The 16,396-nt window shown below is 45.5% G+C and overlaps 2 protein-coding genes across 3 annotated transcripts in view; both read right to left on the bottom strand.

Annotated features, from left to right (window-relative positions):
• ATP6V0A2 (ATPase H+ transporting V0 subunit a2) overlaps positions 1-1,866 on the bottom strand; it is a 37,466-nt gene extending 35,600 nt beyond the window's left edge. Inside the window, exon 1 of the mRNA XM_061170429.1 lies at positions 1,713-1,866. Coding sequence (XP_061026412.1) covers positions 1,713-1,829 — 117 coding nt within the window. The 5' untranslated portion in view covers positions 1,830-1,866. The remainder of the gene's footprint in view (positions 1-1,712) is intronic.
• Positions 1,867-5,108: 3,242 nt separating this feature from the next.
• Positions 5,109-16,396, bottom strand: part of TCTN2 (tectonic family member 2) — a 29,021-nt gene continuing 17,733 nt past the window's right edge. The window contains exons 12-18 of one of the 2 annotated variants that reach the window (XM_061169601.1): positions 13,820-13,900; positions 12,723-12,834; positions 10,446-10,552; positions 7,604-7,760; positions 5,829-5,954; positions 5,587-5,675; positions 5,109-5,342 (exon numbers count right to left, since the gene is read on the bottom strand). In XM_061169601.1, the coding sequence (XP_061025584.1) occupies positions 5,221-5,342; positions 5,587-5,675; positions 5,829-5,954; positions 7,604-7,760; positions 10,446-10,552; positions 12,723-12,834; positions 13,820-13,900 (794 nt within the window). In that variant the 3' untranslated portion in view covers positions 5,109-5,220. The remainder of the gene's footprint in view (positions 5,343-5,586; positions 5,676-5,828; positions 5,955-7,603; positions 7,761-10,445; positions 10,553-12,722; positions 12,835-13,819; positions 13,901-16,396) is intronic. The other variant, XM_061169602.1, reaches the window with a different exon arrangement.

Below are 16,396 nucleotides of genomic sequence, written 5' to 3'. Positions count from 1 at the left end.
CTGAAAACCTAGCATCACACAAAGAAGAGCTCATTTTAACACGGCAGCTTTATTTTACTTCTGGAAAAAGATGAAGTGCACTTTCTTTTTCTTTCCCCAATTTTCAGTTTAAAAGAATCCCAAGTGTCCTCTACTACCTAATGTAATGGCACTCAATGAAACTTGCATCTTTTGCGGTAATTAGGGTGTTTGTTCAAACCTCTAAGATTTAAGCTTGATTTAAGCCTCTTGGCCTGAATACTAACAGGATGGAAGAAATCTACCTGTTATAAAGAAGGAAGCCCATTTCTCTCACAACCGTTTCCTGAATCTTTCAGGTGCTACTTACTCACAGCTCAGCACAGCAGCACCTGCCAGGAAAGTGGGCACCACGTGCTGAAGCCCAAATGGCTCCAGGAACCAGGAAGAGCTGGGCCTTCTCTGCAGCCTTGCCTGACATTCAGGAGTTTCTCTCTGACCTGGCAGTTGCCTTGTGAGGCCAACCCAGGGATCACACCAGATCTTGGGTACGGGTGTTCCCTCTTGAAACTAAGCAGCCCTCAGAAAGACGAAGGGAAACCAGAGGAGATGAAAGCTGGGTCCCAGGAAATAAAATGTTCATTCAAGTGAATTCCAGTTCAATTAAGGTCCTGCTTCATAATCTCCCTTTCACACCGCTCTTTTCCTTCATGGCACCTACCACAGTGCATAATCAGAGTGTGTCTCTCCTACATTGTGAGCAACAAAAACACAGGAACTTTGTCCACCCTGCTCACCCCTGAGTCCCCAGCACCAAACTCAGTGTCTGCAACAGAGCAAGCACTCAATCAAAGCTTGTCCATTCATTCCACAAATGCATACTAATGCCCACAAAGTCAGGGACTGTACTCAGGAATCAGGAATGAACAAGGCAGGCGAGGCCCTTACCCCACACCCCGGGGGGGTTGACAGTCCATGGTGGAGACAAACAATAAACAAATAAACAGATATATAAACAAGGGTTTATTACTACTTGCTGGGGAGACAGGTCCCATTCAACAAATTCTGACTGCACTCCAACTCCTTCCTAGGCAGTGCTATGTACATCATCAGGCATCGGTGAACAAAAACGACAAAAATCCCGCCCCGCAGGAGCTTACACCAAATTCATTCCCAGTTCAGGCTCCTGGCTCTCCCAGTTCCCTCCACCTGGGACCTTGTTCTCCCAGATCTTCCCAGGGCCGGCTCCTGCCCATTCAGGTCTCAGCCCAAGAACACTTCCTCAGAGAGACCTCCCTGACCACCCCCAACTGAGACACCATCTCATCACCCCGTTCTATTTCCTGCATAGCAAACATATTCCTGTTTACGTGTTCATTTTCTTAATATTTCTCCCGTTCCCGCTGCCCCGTAAGTTCCAGAAGGGCTGCAAGAGGCCTTATCAGATTTGTTCTCCCGCTTAGCCCAGTGCCTGGCACAGAGTCGGTGCTCCGAAGCATCAGATGGCACGACCCGAGTGGACGAAGACGACGCGGAGCGTTCCTAACTAACCCGGCCCGGGCGGCCGCGGACCAGACATTCGACGACCCTGGGCTCGGGCCCCGCTCTGCGGAAGCTCTGGCCGGAAAGTGGACCTCAGCTTCCCCGTCTGGGAAATGGGAGCCCAGGCGCCCACGGAAAGGAGGCCCGAGCGAAAGGCTCGATGCGGGAGCTCCGCGGGCAGCTGCGGCCCGCGTCTCCCGGGCGACACTCACGTCTCGGAACTGGACCAGGCCCTTCTCGCCCAGGGCGCTGAGGCACTCGTAGGCCGTGCCGGACTGCAAGAAGAGCTGCGCCAGGCACATGGTCTCGCTCCGGAACAGGGACCCCATGGCTGGCCGGCCCGCGCCCCCGCGGGGCCCGACGGGCGGCGGCGGCTCCGGGCCGCGCGGGCCCGCACGGTCAGCCGGGGCGGCCCGGAGCTCGGGCTTCTCCTGCGGCCTGGCCGCAGCCCCGCACCATAGGGCTCCGGGCTGCACCAGCTTCGCCCGGTACTGCCGCCGGGGCCGCCGCTCCAGGCGCTGCCAGAGCCGCCCTCAAGTCCCCGCCCCCTGGCTACAGCCGGTTCCGGTTCCGCCCCCCACCCCCGCTCGTGCCCGCCCCTCGCCGGCCGACCAATGGCGCCCGGAGTTGCGGCGGACGGCGGCGCAGGCGGCGGCGCCAAACGGCGCAAACCCGGCGGCAATGCGGCGGTTCATGGAATCCGTCCGGACTCCGACCAAAAGCTGCCGCTCGCTCCGCTGTTCACAGCTTTTTAAAAGGAGTTTTACTGAGTTTACGTGCCATAAAGTTCACCCGACTAGAGTACACAATTTTGTGATATTTAGTAAAGTTACAAAGTTGTGCAGCCATCGTCAAGATCAATTTTAGAATATTTCCATCAACCCCAGAAGGATGCCTCCTACTCGGCTGCAGTCAATCCACTTCCCGTCCCCAAGCTCCGGGCAACAGCTAAACAACTTCTTCTCCATAGATCTGCCTGTTAGGACATTTCCTATCAACAGAATTACACCCTGTGCGGTGTTTGCAGCTAGCTCTTGCCGCTGGCTTTTCTCTGGGGTCCTGGCCTGTGTGCGGACCAGAAAGCAGGGTCTGATGCCAGGCTGCTCTTGCCTTATACACTCCTGCACACAGCAGCTACAGAGATCTCTGACAGGACGAAAATGGGATGTGAGCCTACTGAAAATCCTCTGGCTTCTCCCACCGCGTTCGGAGTAAAATCCAAACTTCTCACTACGGCCAGCAAGACCCCACCGGCTCTGGCCTCTGCTTTCCACAAGCCCTGGTCTCCACCTGCCTGCCCTGGGCTCCCTTTGCTCCCCTACTCCTGCTTTCTTTCTCTTTCCAGGTCGGTGCACTTGAACTTGCTGACCCTTCCCCTGTCTCTGCCTAGAATACCCTTCTCCCAGACCTCAAAATTAGCTCCTCCAAGTCTCAGCTCAAACATCCCTGCCTCTGAGGAGCTGTTCCCGACCACTAGCGAGAGTAGCCCTACCACCCCACTCCACCACAGTCCTGTTTTATTTTCTTCATAGCACCTACCACTGTCTGACATTATCTTCTTTTATTGCGGGTTTTCCCCCACTGGAATGTAAACTCTGTGGACAAAACAATGTTGCCTGCCATTTCAGTAAATAAAGGATGTTGCAGCCATCAAGCCCTCGGCCACTGCAGCTGCCCCCAGTCGTTCACCCTGCGGGGATTCAGAATGGAGAAAAACAGGATACTGACCCTAGATAGTAAGAAGCGTATCAAAGGAAAAATTTCCATGACCCCAGGCTCTTGCATCTTCCCATACATAGAAAAGCACTAAAATCCTTAATTTGTGATGACTGTTTTTTTATGATTAGCTGTAATCTTTTGATGTTCAACTACTTGTTTTTTTTTTAAACAAAAACTCCTGGCTCTTCCCTTACCTCTTCCAAACAGTTCCTCAGCTATCTGAGAGGCTGCCTTCCAGAGCTGTAGTCCTCAGTAAGATCCCAGAATAAAACAGAACTCTCAACTTTCAGGTTGTGGGTTTTTTTGGGGTTTTTTTGTTTTTTTCAGTCAACAGCTCCACTGGACAAGGGACACTGTCTTGGTATCTCCAGTGCCCAGCACAGTAGCCACTCAATAAATACTTACCAAATGCATATATGAATGTATAAGCTCAGACAAGGCAAAACCATATAGTATGCTCCCCCCCCCATCCCGTTCTACTGCCAGAGTTTTTCCCTTCTTGAGTACAAAATCACCCTAACAAAGCCCACAAAATCAGGCTAAATTACCTGTCATTTGGAAATTTTAAGTTAACTTTCCAGAGCTAGTTATACTAACTGCCATAGTAAGACTTTCTGAATCTCTGCAATGAATCAGTTGAGTATTTCGTTTTCTTTGACAAAAGACAATTTCAACTCCTAGTGGGTGTAATCACCTCAACCCACAGAGATCCACATCAAAGAAAGAGGCAGAGGGGGGAGAAATCCAGTGTTTCCACAGTGTGATACAAACAGTGGTACTTGGGGGGAGGGATTTCTTATGTCATTTGTTACATGTTTAATATGAATTAGGAAAAAATAGAACTAGATTTGTAGATTTAGAGGGGAAGGAAGATTTGAAACTCCCCTGGGCAAGAATGCTGAGCAGAGATGCAACAACCAGGAATTCCCTAGCAGTCCAGTGGTTGGGAATCTGCGCTTTCACTGCCGAGGGCCTGGGTTCAATCCCTTGTTGGGGAACTAGGATCCCACAAGCCACACGGTGCGGCCCCCCCCAAAAAAAACAAAAAACAAAATGCAACAACACAACGTAGGTAGCACTGGGATGTCAGGAGGCCCTCAAAATTCAATCAAGCAGAGTGAGAGGGGAGAGACCCGCTTTTCAAAATTCAGTTTATCCACGGTGCACGAAGTCCATGTGAAACGATGACTACATTTATCTGGCCCACAAAGAAACCTCACTGGAGGTGGCCGTGTGGCCGCTCTTGGGCTGTGGTGGGAGACCTCAGTTCTGCTTCCCTCCCCCTGCTGCCTCGTGCTGTCTGTCCCCCAGGGGGCCCCAAGAGGAACTTCTCTCAACTAGGAAAAACTGTCCTTCGTTGAAAGCCAGCTTGTTTTTTAATCTATGGGCCCCATGATTCCTATAGCTAATCATATTTTGTTTCGGCAAACTGAAGATTACATGAGGGACCTGCCTTTGCTAAATGCAAGATCTTTGGCGTACTGTCTCGTGGGCTTGTGTTCTCTCCTGGTTCTGTTTACTTACCTAGCCATGTCCCCCTCCCGCAGCCCCCCCATCTTGCCTCATCCATTTTCTTAGACTTTTGCACTAATATACACTTTTAAAGGCTTTAATACGTTCTTAATCCTGTCTTTGGAACAGTGGGAACTAACCGGTTCCACATAAATATGTTAAAAATTAAAAGACTGACTCTCTATGGTGCGAATAACATTTGGACCAAAACTCCTATGACTTTCATCATTTGTGAAAACACTAAAGTTCCTAATAACATTTATTGACACGGTTGACCCTCTCATGCGTTTTGCTCAGTCTGGTATAGCGGTGAGGACGCCCGTTCTGCATTGCTTTGAACGTCTGGATAGCTGTATACGTGAATCAAATTTGCAGAGCACCTAAAAAAATCTTCTATAAAAATAAAACATTTCATTTATTAAGATTTTATAGAGAGGCACACGGGAGGACAACAAATCCGTGAAGTAAAAGCTGACGATCTGTAAGAGGTCAGGTGGTAGCTGAGTTCCACGCTTTGCATATTCCACTCCAGGGGTTACTGAGGAACACCGCTAATACGACGAAGGATGCCAACAGTAAGCTCTTGGCAACACACTGAGAATAAGGCTCCCCTGCAAGACAATGAATCAAATTCAGCAACGTTCCTACTTCTTAACTTTTTGGGTAATTATTTAGGTAGAAATAAGCCAAAGCATAAATAGTGATCCTTTCTAAGTGGCAAAATGATCAGTAAGTGTTTTCTTTTTAAAGCTTTGCTATATGTTTTAAGTTTTCTGTGACATTTACACTTTTTTTTTAAGTTTTTTAATTGACACAACATAATGATAACCATTTCAGAAATGTGCTTTACCCTACCTTGATAATACTGGGTCAGCGGATATAGAAGTTGCGGCCAACAAACCTCATTTCTGTTACAGTTGTACTCTGTAAAATTGATCTGGAATCTACAAAACATTTTAGGAAGTTACAGTAGCTACAGCAGAGCACATGCTTTTGATGAGAAGCATCAAAACCTAATTAAAGAAATAAACTTCTGATTTTGGAACACATATTTTTCTGCTTCTTACTAATGTCACTTAGGTCAGCAACTGTATTACCTTGTAAGTGGACGGGGTAACTGTGCAGGTATCTTAATAAACTGGACAGATGCACTGATAGGGAAAAGGTTGGCCTCATCCTCACAAGTCAGCCCACACTGGAACTGCCAGGTCACCGAGGAGAACCTGGGAGGGAAAGGTTAAGCAGACAACAAATCCACCGCTCGTTTCCGGTCTGTTAAGAACATCGGGGGGGACTTCCCTGGTGGTCCAGTGGTTAAGACTTTGCCTTCCAATACAGGGGGTGCGGGTTCTATCCCTGGTCGGGGAGCTAAGATCCCACTTGCCTTGCAGCCAAAACACCAAGACATAAAACGGAAGCAATACTGTAACAAATTCAATAAAGATTTTTTTAAAAAAAAGAACATCAGGTAACTGACACAACAACAATATGAGCTGAGGTTCTCCTAAGGAAGTTTCCCATCCTACTGGTGCTATTTTCTCCCCCTTTGTATTCTGTAAATTTTCAAATGCACAGACAAGCAGAGACAGTTGTATAATGAACCCTCATGGCCCTATCACAGGCTGCAACAGCTGCCAGCATTTTGCCAGTTCTGTTTCATCTCTCCTCCCCCCTCATCTCATTTCATACTGGTGCTTTTAAAACTCATTTGTTTTATCACTTGTTTGTCTCAAACAATATTATAATAATAGTAATAACAACAACAATAATAACAACAGTAGTAGCAGCTAATGATTTTTAAGGGTTTTCCATGTTATTTCTGCCTACCCAGCATCCCTTTGACTTTCTTCTAGTAATTGCACCCCAGTTTTCCCTGGCGGAACTACCCCTTCCCCACTCTCAGTTGAGTGGACGAGAAGGGACCCACCTGAACCTAGGGATGTGCCCATCACCTGCGCCTGGCCAATCAGAGCTATGCCCCAGGCCATAGTAATTGGTTCAGAAAGGAGCACATGACCAAAACTGGACCAATAAAAGTCTTCCCAGAACATTTTTGAGAAAGATGGGGAAAGGAGGCACCCTCCATCCATTGGACTTGCTAAACTGGAAGAGTTTTTTTTCCCTAACCACTGAATCTCTAGGGAATTCCCTGGACTTGCTAAATTGATATAAGCCTGGATTTGCTGGTGTTCATCTTTGCCAGCTCTTGAGGAAAACCTCCCTGAGAATGAAGCCCACCCAAAGAAAAGAGGAACCCAGAGATGAGGGGGGAAAGACCCTTGACCACATGGGAACCACGAACCATGAACTCACTGTGTATGGACTTTTCATAACTTGAACCAATAAACCCCCCTTTTGCTTAAGTCAGTGTCAGTTGGGACCCTGTCACTTAAAGGTGATAGAGGTCTGACATGTAAAGGTACATCACCATTTTACAGATGAGGAAACTGCAGTTCAGAAGAGGTTGAGTAACTGTCCAAGGTTACACAGCTCACCCAGGAATAGCCATGATTTGAACCCACCCATCTGCCACCTAAATCTCTAACCACTGGGCAATATTCCCCGATCAGTATGCCAATGATATTCATGAATTTCAAAACATGCCGAGCACTAAGCAGCCCCTTATTCATCTTTGTACTCCCTGAAATACCTGGCAGGCTCCCTTATACGTAGCTTTACGGATACTTGTGAGTGAGAATGAGTTTCCATTACAAACACAGTTTATCCATATTCCATTTATACATGTAATCATTTGCTAATCACTGCAATTTGTAAATAAACCAGTCATATTCTAAATTAGCATTCCCCTATTCTTCGGAGCGCCCTCAACTTTACTGTCTCTAAACCCCACTTATCCCGGATATGATCATACCTTGTCTCCACGCCAAGTATCTCCTGCTGAGTCATCCCCTCTACGGCACCAGCATCCGAGAAGAGGATGCGGATAGTCAGCTGAGCGGGGACATCCAGGCAGATGCCACTCGCGTTGCTGACAGGTGGGTCTGCACCTGCATCGGGGGCGTCTGCACCTGGAGAAATGTTAAGTTGTGCATATTGGAAAGAATAATTTAATAACAGTTTTCCTACAATGCTGTGATACTCCCAAAATGGGAAATATTATTAGACAGGAATCGCAACGAATGAGGCTTTAATCTCTAACAGGCTCTAGTTACATGTCACTCTGTAACTGTGTTACCCCTCGTGTTCAAAATGTTCCCTTGGATGTTAGGTCGATCACTGGAACTTCAAAATCCCTGACCCACATAATAAAACCCTAAATCATGATTCAGTTCCCAAGTTCCTCATTGAAATCCACCCAGAGTTTTAACAGAAATACAATATACTTGCAGTAAAATGCCATGAGGCTTATCCCATGCAGTCACCATTCTAGTAAAAGCTGTATAAGACATTTAAAGTCCATACTAACAACTTTAGTTACTACGGATTAAATAGTTCAAAAGCAATTTCCTGATGTGTTGCCATAGCAGTAATACAAATGGAAGAGAATAAAACTGAATAAGAGATTAATCTTCATTCATCTTGAAAACTGGCCCTTAGGGGGGAAAAAACAGCAAGATCAGTTACAGGATGTGGAAGGCAAGTCCTATGGCGCCAAGTCCTATGGCGGAGACTCTGGAGGGGATTTCTTTGTTCCTTCAGGGATTTGGAAGGTTGGCGACACTGTTTCCAGTTTCCTCCTCCTTGATATATGTGTTCAACATCATTTCTCTTCTATCAACCAGGATCAGGATTGATTTTCATCTTAGACACGAAATAGAAGCTAACAGCTTCCACCTTGAAGGCAACAAAACGCCATCACCTCTGATTTCCCACCTCACCAACTCTGGTTCTCTGCCTTGAAATTTCCCATGCTTTTTACTTCTTAGATGCTTTACTGACCCCTTCCCTCCAACCCTCAGGCACTCCACAGCCCACCTGGCTGGCCTAGAGGTTCACAAGGGGGTTGACAAGCCCCGACCTCTGGGTTGTTTCCAAATAAGGATCTAACTCTGCGCCTAGTGACTTGAGCACAGACTGGGCTGGCAAATCGTGGCCAGCAGGACTCCCTGCCTGAGTCAGAGCGTGGTCAGGGGCACCTCAAGCACACAGACATATCACGTGATCCCTGGCCACCCCAGGGGACAGGGGAGAGGGGGTCATAATGGTCCAGACCCTAATCACAAGGGGTGGGGAAAGTGCACGCACGTGTCTGGATGGTCCTTTGTACGAATTCCAGCCTAATGAGCTGATGTGACCTTGGAGGGTGTGGAAAGGGTGAGGACAGGACCCAAGGAGGTCTCCCCCTGCAGCCAGGCAGAGGCGAGGAGCCCAGCAGCAGCCGCAGGGACAGGAGGGGACTTAGAAAAGCAGATGCTATGGAGTCAGTTAGCTCTTTCAGGCCCCAAGAGGCAACTCCAGTAACGAGAGCAAAAGAAGAAGCTTTCTTACTTTTTTTGTTTTGTTTTGTTTTGTTTTTGGCCACACCTCGTGGCACGTGGGATCTTAGTTCCCCGACCAGGGATCAAACCTGTGTCCCGTTCCCAGCATTGGAAGTGCAGAGTCTTAACCACTGGACCACCAGGGAAGTCCCAAGAGAAGAAGCTTTCTTTCTATTCAATGCCTTTACACACTCAAGACTCCCCGAGAAATTGGAGCAACATTACCAGACTTGCTGGCTGGGAGGAGAGGAAGAGGAACCCTGGGTTTTAGATCCATCTCAGCCACAACAAACTGTGACCTTAGACCACGTGTGTGAGCTAGAGCTCGGTGACTGGCTGGACGTTCTGGATTTGGAGGTGAAATCGGGCCTGTCAGCGCGAAGTCTGTTCCACATGCCACCCGTGGTGTAGCTCCTCCTCCTCACACACCATCCCCCTGTGGCCCCAACGCTCAGAGCAAATGCCTCTCACCAAAGGCACTGGATTGCCAAGTCTTTTTATCAGGCCTCGGTGACCGTCCTATTATCAGCTCTGCTGCACCTTAATTTCTTTCTTTCTTTTTTAACACCTTTATTGAGATATACGATATAGTTCACCTATTTAAGTGTACAATTCAATGGTTTTTAATTATATTCACGGAGTTGTGCAACCAGCACCAGATTCAATTTTAGAACATTTTCATTGCCCCAGAAAGAAACCCTGTACTCTCTAGCAGTCACCCCTCAATGCCTTCCGATAGCCCAGGTCTTGAACAACCACCCATCTGCTTTCTGTGTCTATAGATTCGCCTGTTCTGGACACTGCATACAAATGGAAGCATACAGTATGTGCTCCTTTGGGTCTGGCTTCTTTCACTTAGCATGATGTTTTCTAGCACCTTATTTTAAGGTAACAAAATTGCTTTTGTAAATCACAAAGCCAGTTCTCAATAGTCCATATTCCTGGCAATCAAAAATAGGAATGCAAACTGACATGCACTGAAAATCCTCAAACTTCATTAAGACTTCCTGTTCCAAAGACCGTTAGCTTGTAAAACAACTGGGCAATTTGAACTTCCTGTAGATATCCTCTTTAAAAAAAAAAAAAAAAGCCATCATGAATAAGAGGTAAAAGACATGAAAAGCCTCCTGCCCGGAAAGCTAACCTCTAAACAAATGTCCGTTGGGCCACAGCAAAGAAAGACAACCTGTCAGGTCAGGCTGTAACACTACACCTGATACTATGTAATCATAGCAACCAAGGTACACATTTTACATATGTGCAGCTTTCACTTACGTATTATTTCAAGCCAGCCATCACTAAGATTGTCGTAATTGGAGTTGCCTCTCATTGCAACATGAGTCACTTGTATTAATGAATCAAGTAGTTCAACAGCATTCTCCCTGCAAGAGAGGAAGACATTTCTCAGCTCATGGCCAGCAGGTCTCGTCCTGAAGTCCTTACAAAGAGCGTCCAGCGAAGTGAGAGAGTAGCATTGACATATATATACAACCAAATGTAAAACAGATAGCTAGCGGGAAGCAGCCGCATAGCACAGGGAGATCAGCTGGGTGCTTTGTGACCACCTAGAGGGGTGGGATAGGGAGGGTGGGAGGGAGACGCAAGAGAGAGAGGATATGGGGATATATGCATACATATAGCTGATTCACTTTGTTATACAGCAGAAACTAACACACCACTGTAAAGCAATTATACTCCAATAAAGATGCTAAAAAATAACAAAACAAAAACAAACAAAGAGTGTCCAGGCTGTGCTTGCTGGATGTCTAAACAAAAAACTGCCAGAGGATCTGGCTGGAAGTCTTACCTCTTTTGGACGGCCTTCCTGGGATGAACTTACACAGCAAGGGGAGGACATACAGAAAAAATCTTTCACTTTGGACTTAAAATGTTAGTAACTTATGTCGGTATCATGTGGTTTACAGGTTCCTTTGAGTGTCACAAAACTTGGGAGGTGGGTAGATCACATATCAAGTTACCAGGATAAATTCATGGGCCACAGTGACCCAATAGTAAAAGGAACCTAAATATTTAGTTAGAATTTTGAGCTATAAAATTAGGTGAAGGTTAAAAATTGGAACTTGGCACCTCTCTGTTCCAGTAACGTCACTGGAGGGTACAAATCTTATGAACCACAAGGGAGAGGCTCTGACTGCCCCGCACCCTGCGACCAGGAGCCGCCGTGGGTAACGTATACCCACAGTTTTTCTTCCATTCACAATGTCCCACCTTTTCCCTGCTCCCCAAAGAACTGCACCACTTGGGATAGGAGATACCATTTCACATCTGCTAGGATGGCTATTATTCAAAACATGGAAAATAACAAGTGTTGGCGAGGGGGCCTTCCCTGGCGGTCCAGTGGTTAGGGCTCCGTGCTTCCACTGCAGGGGGCACGGGTTCGATCCCTGGTCGGGGAACTAAGATGCCGCATGCCGAGTGGCATGGCCAAAAGAAACAAGTGTTGGCGAGGATGTGGAGAAATTGGAACCCTTTTACGTTGTTGGTGAGACTGTAACATGGTACAACCACTGTGGAAAACAATATGGCGGTTCCTCAAAAACATTAAACGTGGAATTACCATATGATCCAGCGATTCCATTCCTGCATATATGCCCAAAAGAACTGAAAACAGGTGTTCAAACAAAAACTGATACATGAATGTTCAAAGCACTGTTCACGATAGCCAAAAGGTGGCAATACCCCAAATATCCATCAACTAACGAACGGATAAACAAAATGTAGTATATCCATACAATGGAATAAAATTCAGCCATGAGAAAGAATGACGTATCGACATATGCTACAACATGCATGAACCTCAAAAACAGGATGCTAAGTGAGAGAAGCCAGACATAAAAAGTCCCACAGTGTGTGATTCCATTTACATGAAATATTCAGAGTAGGTAAATCCATAGAGACAGAATGCAGATTGCCTGTTGCCAGAGCTGAGGGGAGGGAGGAATCGGGAGTGACTACTAAAAGGTACAGGTTTCATTTTGCAGAGATGAAAATGTTCTGGAACTCAATAGAGGTGGTGGTGGTTGCACAACGCTGTGAATGTACTAAATGCCACTGAACTGTTCACTTTAAAATGATTATGTTGTATGGATTTTACCACAATTAAAAAAAAAGAATGCACATGCATATCCATAAATTTTCCAAATGCCACCGAGATAATTAAGTGGAAAATTCTTCATACATCATGTAACACAGCTTAAGAATTCTTTAAATGTTAATCACTGATTATACTTGGCTCCAGCCCTTTTTCTATTTCTAGGAGCATGGGGTTCCAACGATGTGAACAAACTTCCCAGAGAAATTTGCATAAATATGGATGAAATAGCTTTAGTCCCAAGAATGTCTATTTTCACTTATATTGATGTTTGAATCAACTCTAAATTGTATTGGAAGTTTGTATTGTTTACTATCACTTTTATATAAGTTTTTATTCAGACTGAAATTTTTCACATTCATGTTGTCGTTAGTATTCATGTGAATTAAATTTAAGCAAACCACTCAAAATGTAGATAAATTCATCAGTGAGACACTCACCTGAGCCGAGTACAGTTTTCATTAATTCCAACTTCTAAAAGGCACCCAGATAGTGCATTTTCTCCAAATAAAATGGGTTTGAAAGTTGCTGATATACACAAACCCCTTCCAGCTATAAAATAAAAAGATTATCCTCCTATTTTTGCAAAATAAAAGTAAAATATTTACGTTAAAGTTTTTCTTAAAAAACAGAGAGAGAACAAAAAGCATAAATAAAGTTTCCAGGGACTTCCCTGGTGGCACAGTGGTTAAGAATCTGCCTGCCAATGCAGGGGACACGGGTTCGAGCCCTGGTCCGGGAAGATCCTACATGCCACGGAGCAGCTAAGCCCGTGCGCCACAACTACTGAGCCTGCGCTCTAGAGTCCGCGAGCCACAACTACTGAGCTCTCGTACCACAACTACTTAAGCCCATTGTGCCTAGAGCCCGTGCTCCACAAGGAGAAGCCACTGCAATGAGAAGCCCGCGCACCGCAACGAAGAGTAGCCCCTGCTCGCCGCAACTAGAGAAAACCCCGCACGCAGCAATGAAGACCCAACGCAGCCAAAAATAAATTAATTAATTTAAAGAAAGAAAAGAAATAAAGTTTCCAATTTTCCAGAACTGAGGTCATTGTTACTCTAATCCTTTGAAAGCTGAACAAAAGGCATCTTTCTGTATCCAAATACCTGGACAGGATCAAGGGTTTATTCTGAACCTGAAATTTAATGCCTTCTGACAGATGTGGGTAATTACCACCGTTGCAAAGATTTTCCATAGTTTGGAATGAAACTATTCTCATGTCTCCGATTAGCACCATCTTCGGCTAATCAATGACTACAAAGACAATGGACTCTCCAGCCACTTTCATACTTAAATCTCTATTACTAAAAACCAGCACTTTGAGTGCAAACAATGTGAACATTTTTTACAAAAAAAAAAAAAGAAAGAAAGAAAGAAAGAAAAGAAAGCTGCAGAAGCATGGAAAACAACTACCCCCAAGCTAAATAAACAAACTGGGCTTTAAAGTAATTGGTTCCTTAATCAGATTCAAAATATGGTAATATTTCCAATTCTAGTTCACCAGAGAACTAATCATATTACCAAACCAGATTACCGGACTGCCAAAGGTGTAAAGTCGTGACATTGTTCATCCTGTTGGTGTTTAGAGCTCGAACAGGCTTGCCAAGCTGGTAACCTAGACAAACACAACGCAGGAGAGTGAGCATCTTTCCCTCTCAAGTTATTTTAACACAACAGGCGCTACCTCATCAAATCACGGAAAGGAGGAATCCACAATGAAAGGAAATATGCAGGCAAAGCTTTTTCAGAATACCCTCGAGAAAAAGGACGTCACCTTCACTTGTTGTTGGTTTTGTTTTGTTTTTTATTGAAGTATAGTTGATTATAATGTTGTGTTAGTTTCAGGGGTACAGCAAAGTGATTCAGTTGTCACTGAATCAGATTCTAAAACAAAGATGTCCATGTGATTTTTTGGAACACATTTTTAAAGTAAAAATCTGAAAAGTGAAAAGCAGGCAGGAGTTGGTCTTGGACCTCTCACCCTGGAGAACAATTAGCTGCTGGGCAGGCCGGTTCATGCATACTTGCTGAGTGATTAATACCACTTATCACAGGGGCTCGTAAGGGAAACTTAAACCAAAGTTACCTTCTCAGGGAACAATTTGCCGGTAAACCAATTCAACCCCAAGATCTGGTTTAGATCCTATTCCCATCCATCTCCTAGTAATCCAGTTTATTGTTTCCACCTTTTTTTTTTTTGTTTAATTTTAATGTCATCAAGTGCTTTTCTTTTCTTATTTATTTATTTATTTTTGACTGCCTTGGGTCTTCGTTGCTGCGTGCGGGCTTTCTCTAGTTGCGGTGAGTGGGGGCTACTCTTCGTTGCGGTGCACGGGCTTCTCATAATGGTGGCTTCTCTTGTTGTGGAGCACGGGCTCTAGGCGCACGGGCTTCAGTAGTTGTGGTACGTGGGCTCAGTAGTTGTGGCTCACGGGCTTAGGTGCTCCGCGGCATGTGGGATCTTCCCGGACCAGGGTTCGAACCCATGTCCCCTGCATTGGCAGGCGGATTCTTAACCACTGCGCCACCAGGGAAGTCCCTCCACCTTTTTAATATGAAAAAGTTCACAAGTACAGGAAAGTTGAAAGTGAGCCTCACTCAATACAGCCACCACCTAAAATCAACAACTGTTAATATTTAGCCATATATGTCTTATCTATTATAAAAGCATATATACATTGGAGGGGAGGGGCAGGACCATGTGAAAATAAGTTGTAGACATCATGACACCTCACCCCTAAAACCTCCATCACACATCTCCCAAAATTAAGAACATTCCCCTACAGGGAATTCCCTGGTGGTCGAGTGGTTAGGACTCCGCACCTTCCCTGCCCTGGTCTCGGGTTCAATCCCTGGTCGGAGAACTAAGATCCCACAAGCCAAAGGGTGCAGCCAAAAAGGAAAACAAACAAACAAACAAACAAAAAACATTCCCCTACATCACCATGATGCCAATATTTCTCCTAAGAAAATTAATCCCTTATAATCATATCATATCCAGTTCATACTCACATTTCCTCCTAGGTTCCCTCCAAAAATGTGTTTTAGCGCTGTTTTTACAAACTGGGATGCAATTGAGGTTCATGCATGGTGTTTGTGTTTCCAGCACTACGCCCCACCGTTCCTGAACCAGAGGCCTCCCCTCTGGCCACGGGTCCGGCCCTGCCCGCGTACACGTCACACTCACGTCTTCCTCCTTGGCTTCCCCCAGGTTATTCCTGTCCCCAGCACTCTTTCCAATTATCTGCTTCTCAAGGCGCAATCTCCTCCTCACAGCCCAGCGTGGAAACCCGCCAGGGGCAGGGCTCTGACTCGCTCACTGCTTTTCCTCCAGCACTGAGAACGGAACCTGGCAGGCGCTGGACACTCAACACTGTTCCTTAGTGATGCAAAGTCTGGGAGAGCGGTCAACATTCTACTCCTCTGGATCCTGGAGTAACTGTCCCTAAGTCCCTCACCCGTTTATTAATTATCTTGGATTGTTCACTGTTGTTTCCTGTAACTTGGTGCTGTCATTCCAAATGACAGAGTGAATTCCTTGAGGACAGGGCCCATGGCACATAGTCCTCTGAAAACCCCGCCCTGCCTCAGAAAGCACGAGAGACAGTGGCTGTATCTATTCAAGCTGTTTCGCTGCCTGATCAGTTCTGGCTCTTAATTTATTCTTTTTTGATGACAGTGTCAACATTTTTCACATATTCTGATGGTGTTTCTCAGAAATTTTGTCAAATTAAGTCAGTGAACTGAAAACCCTTAAATTCCAGGAGCCCACTTTTAAAGCCAACAATAAATCCCAAGCTCCACGTTAATAAGTACATTAAAATTCATTTAAAAGAAAAAATATATATATATAAAATGGGTCGTGTATGATTAAATCAGTATATATAAGTATTGAAGATCATGCAAAATAAAAACTTATTTAAAAGTAAAAATGTTCTTCCTTCATGATTAATTAATGCCTGTTGAAGAATAGTAAGGGAATTCCCTGGTGGTCCAGTGGTTAGGACTTAGCGCTTTCACTGCCAGGGCCCAGGTTCAATCCCTCGTCAGGGAACTAGGATCCCGCAGGCCGTGCAGGGTGGCAAAAAAAAAAAAAAGGATAGCAAAAGGA

The sequence above is a fragment of the Eubalaena glacialis genome, chromosome 15 (assembly GCF_028564815.1).
Source record: "Eubalaena glacialis isolate mEubGla1 chromosome 15, mEubGla1.1.hap2.+ XY, whole genome shotgun sequence".
In the NCBI taxonomy this organism is placed as follows: Eukaryota; Metazoa; Chordata; class Mammalia; order Artiodactyla; family Balaenidae; genus Eubalaena; species Eubalaena glacialis.
Note: the sequence above shows the minus strand (reverse complement) of the source record. Positions and strands in the feature narration are given on the sequence as shown.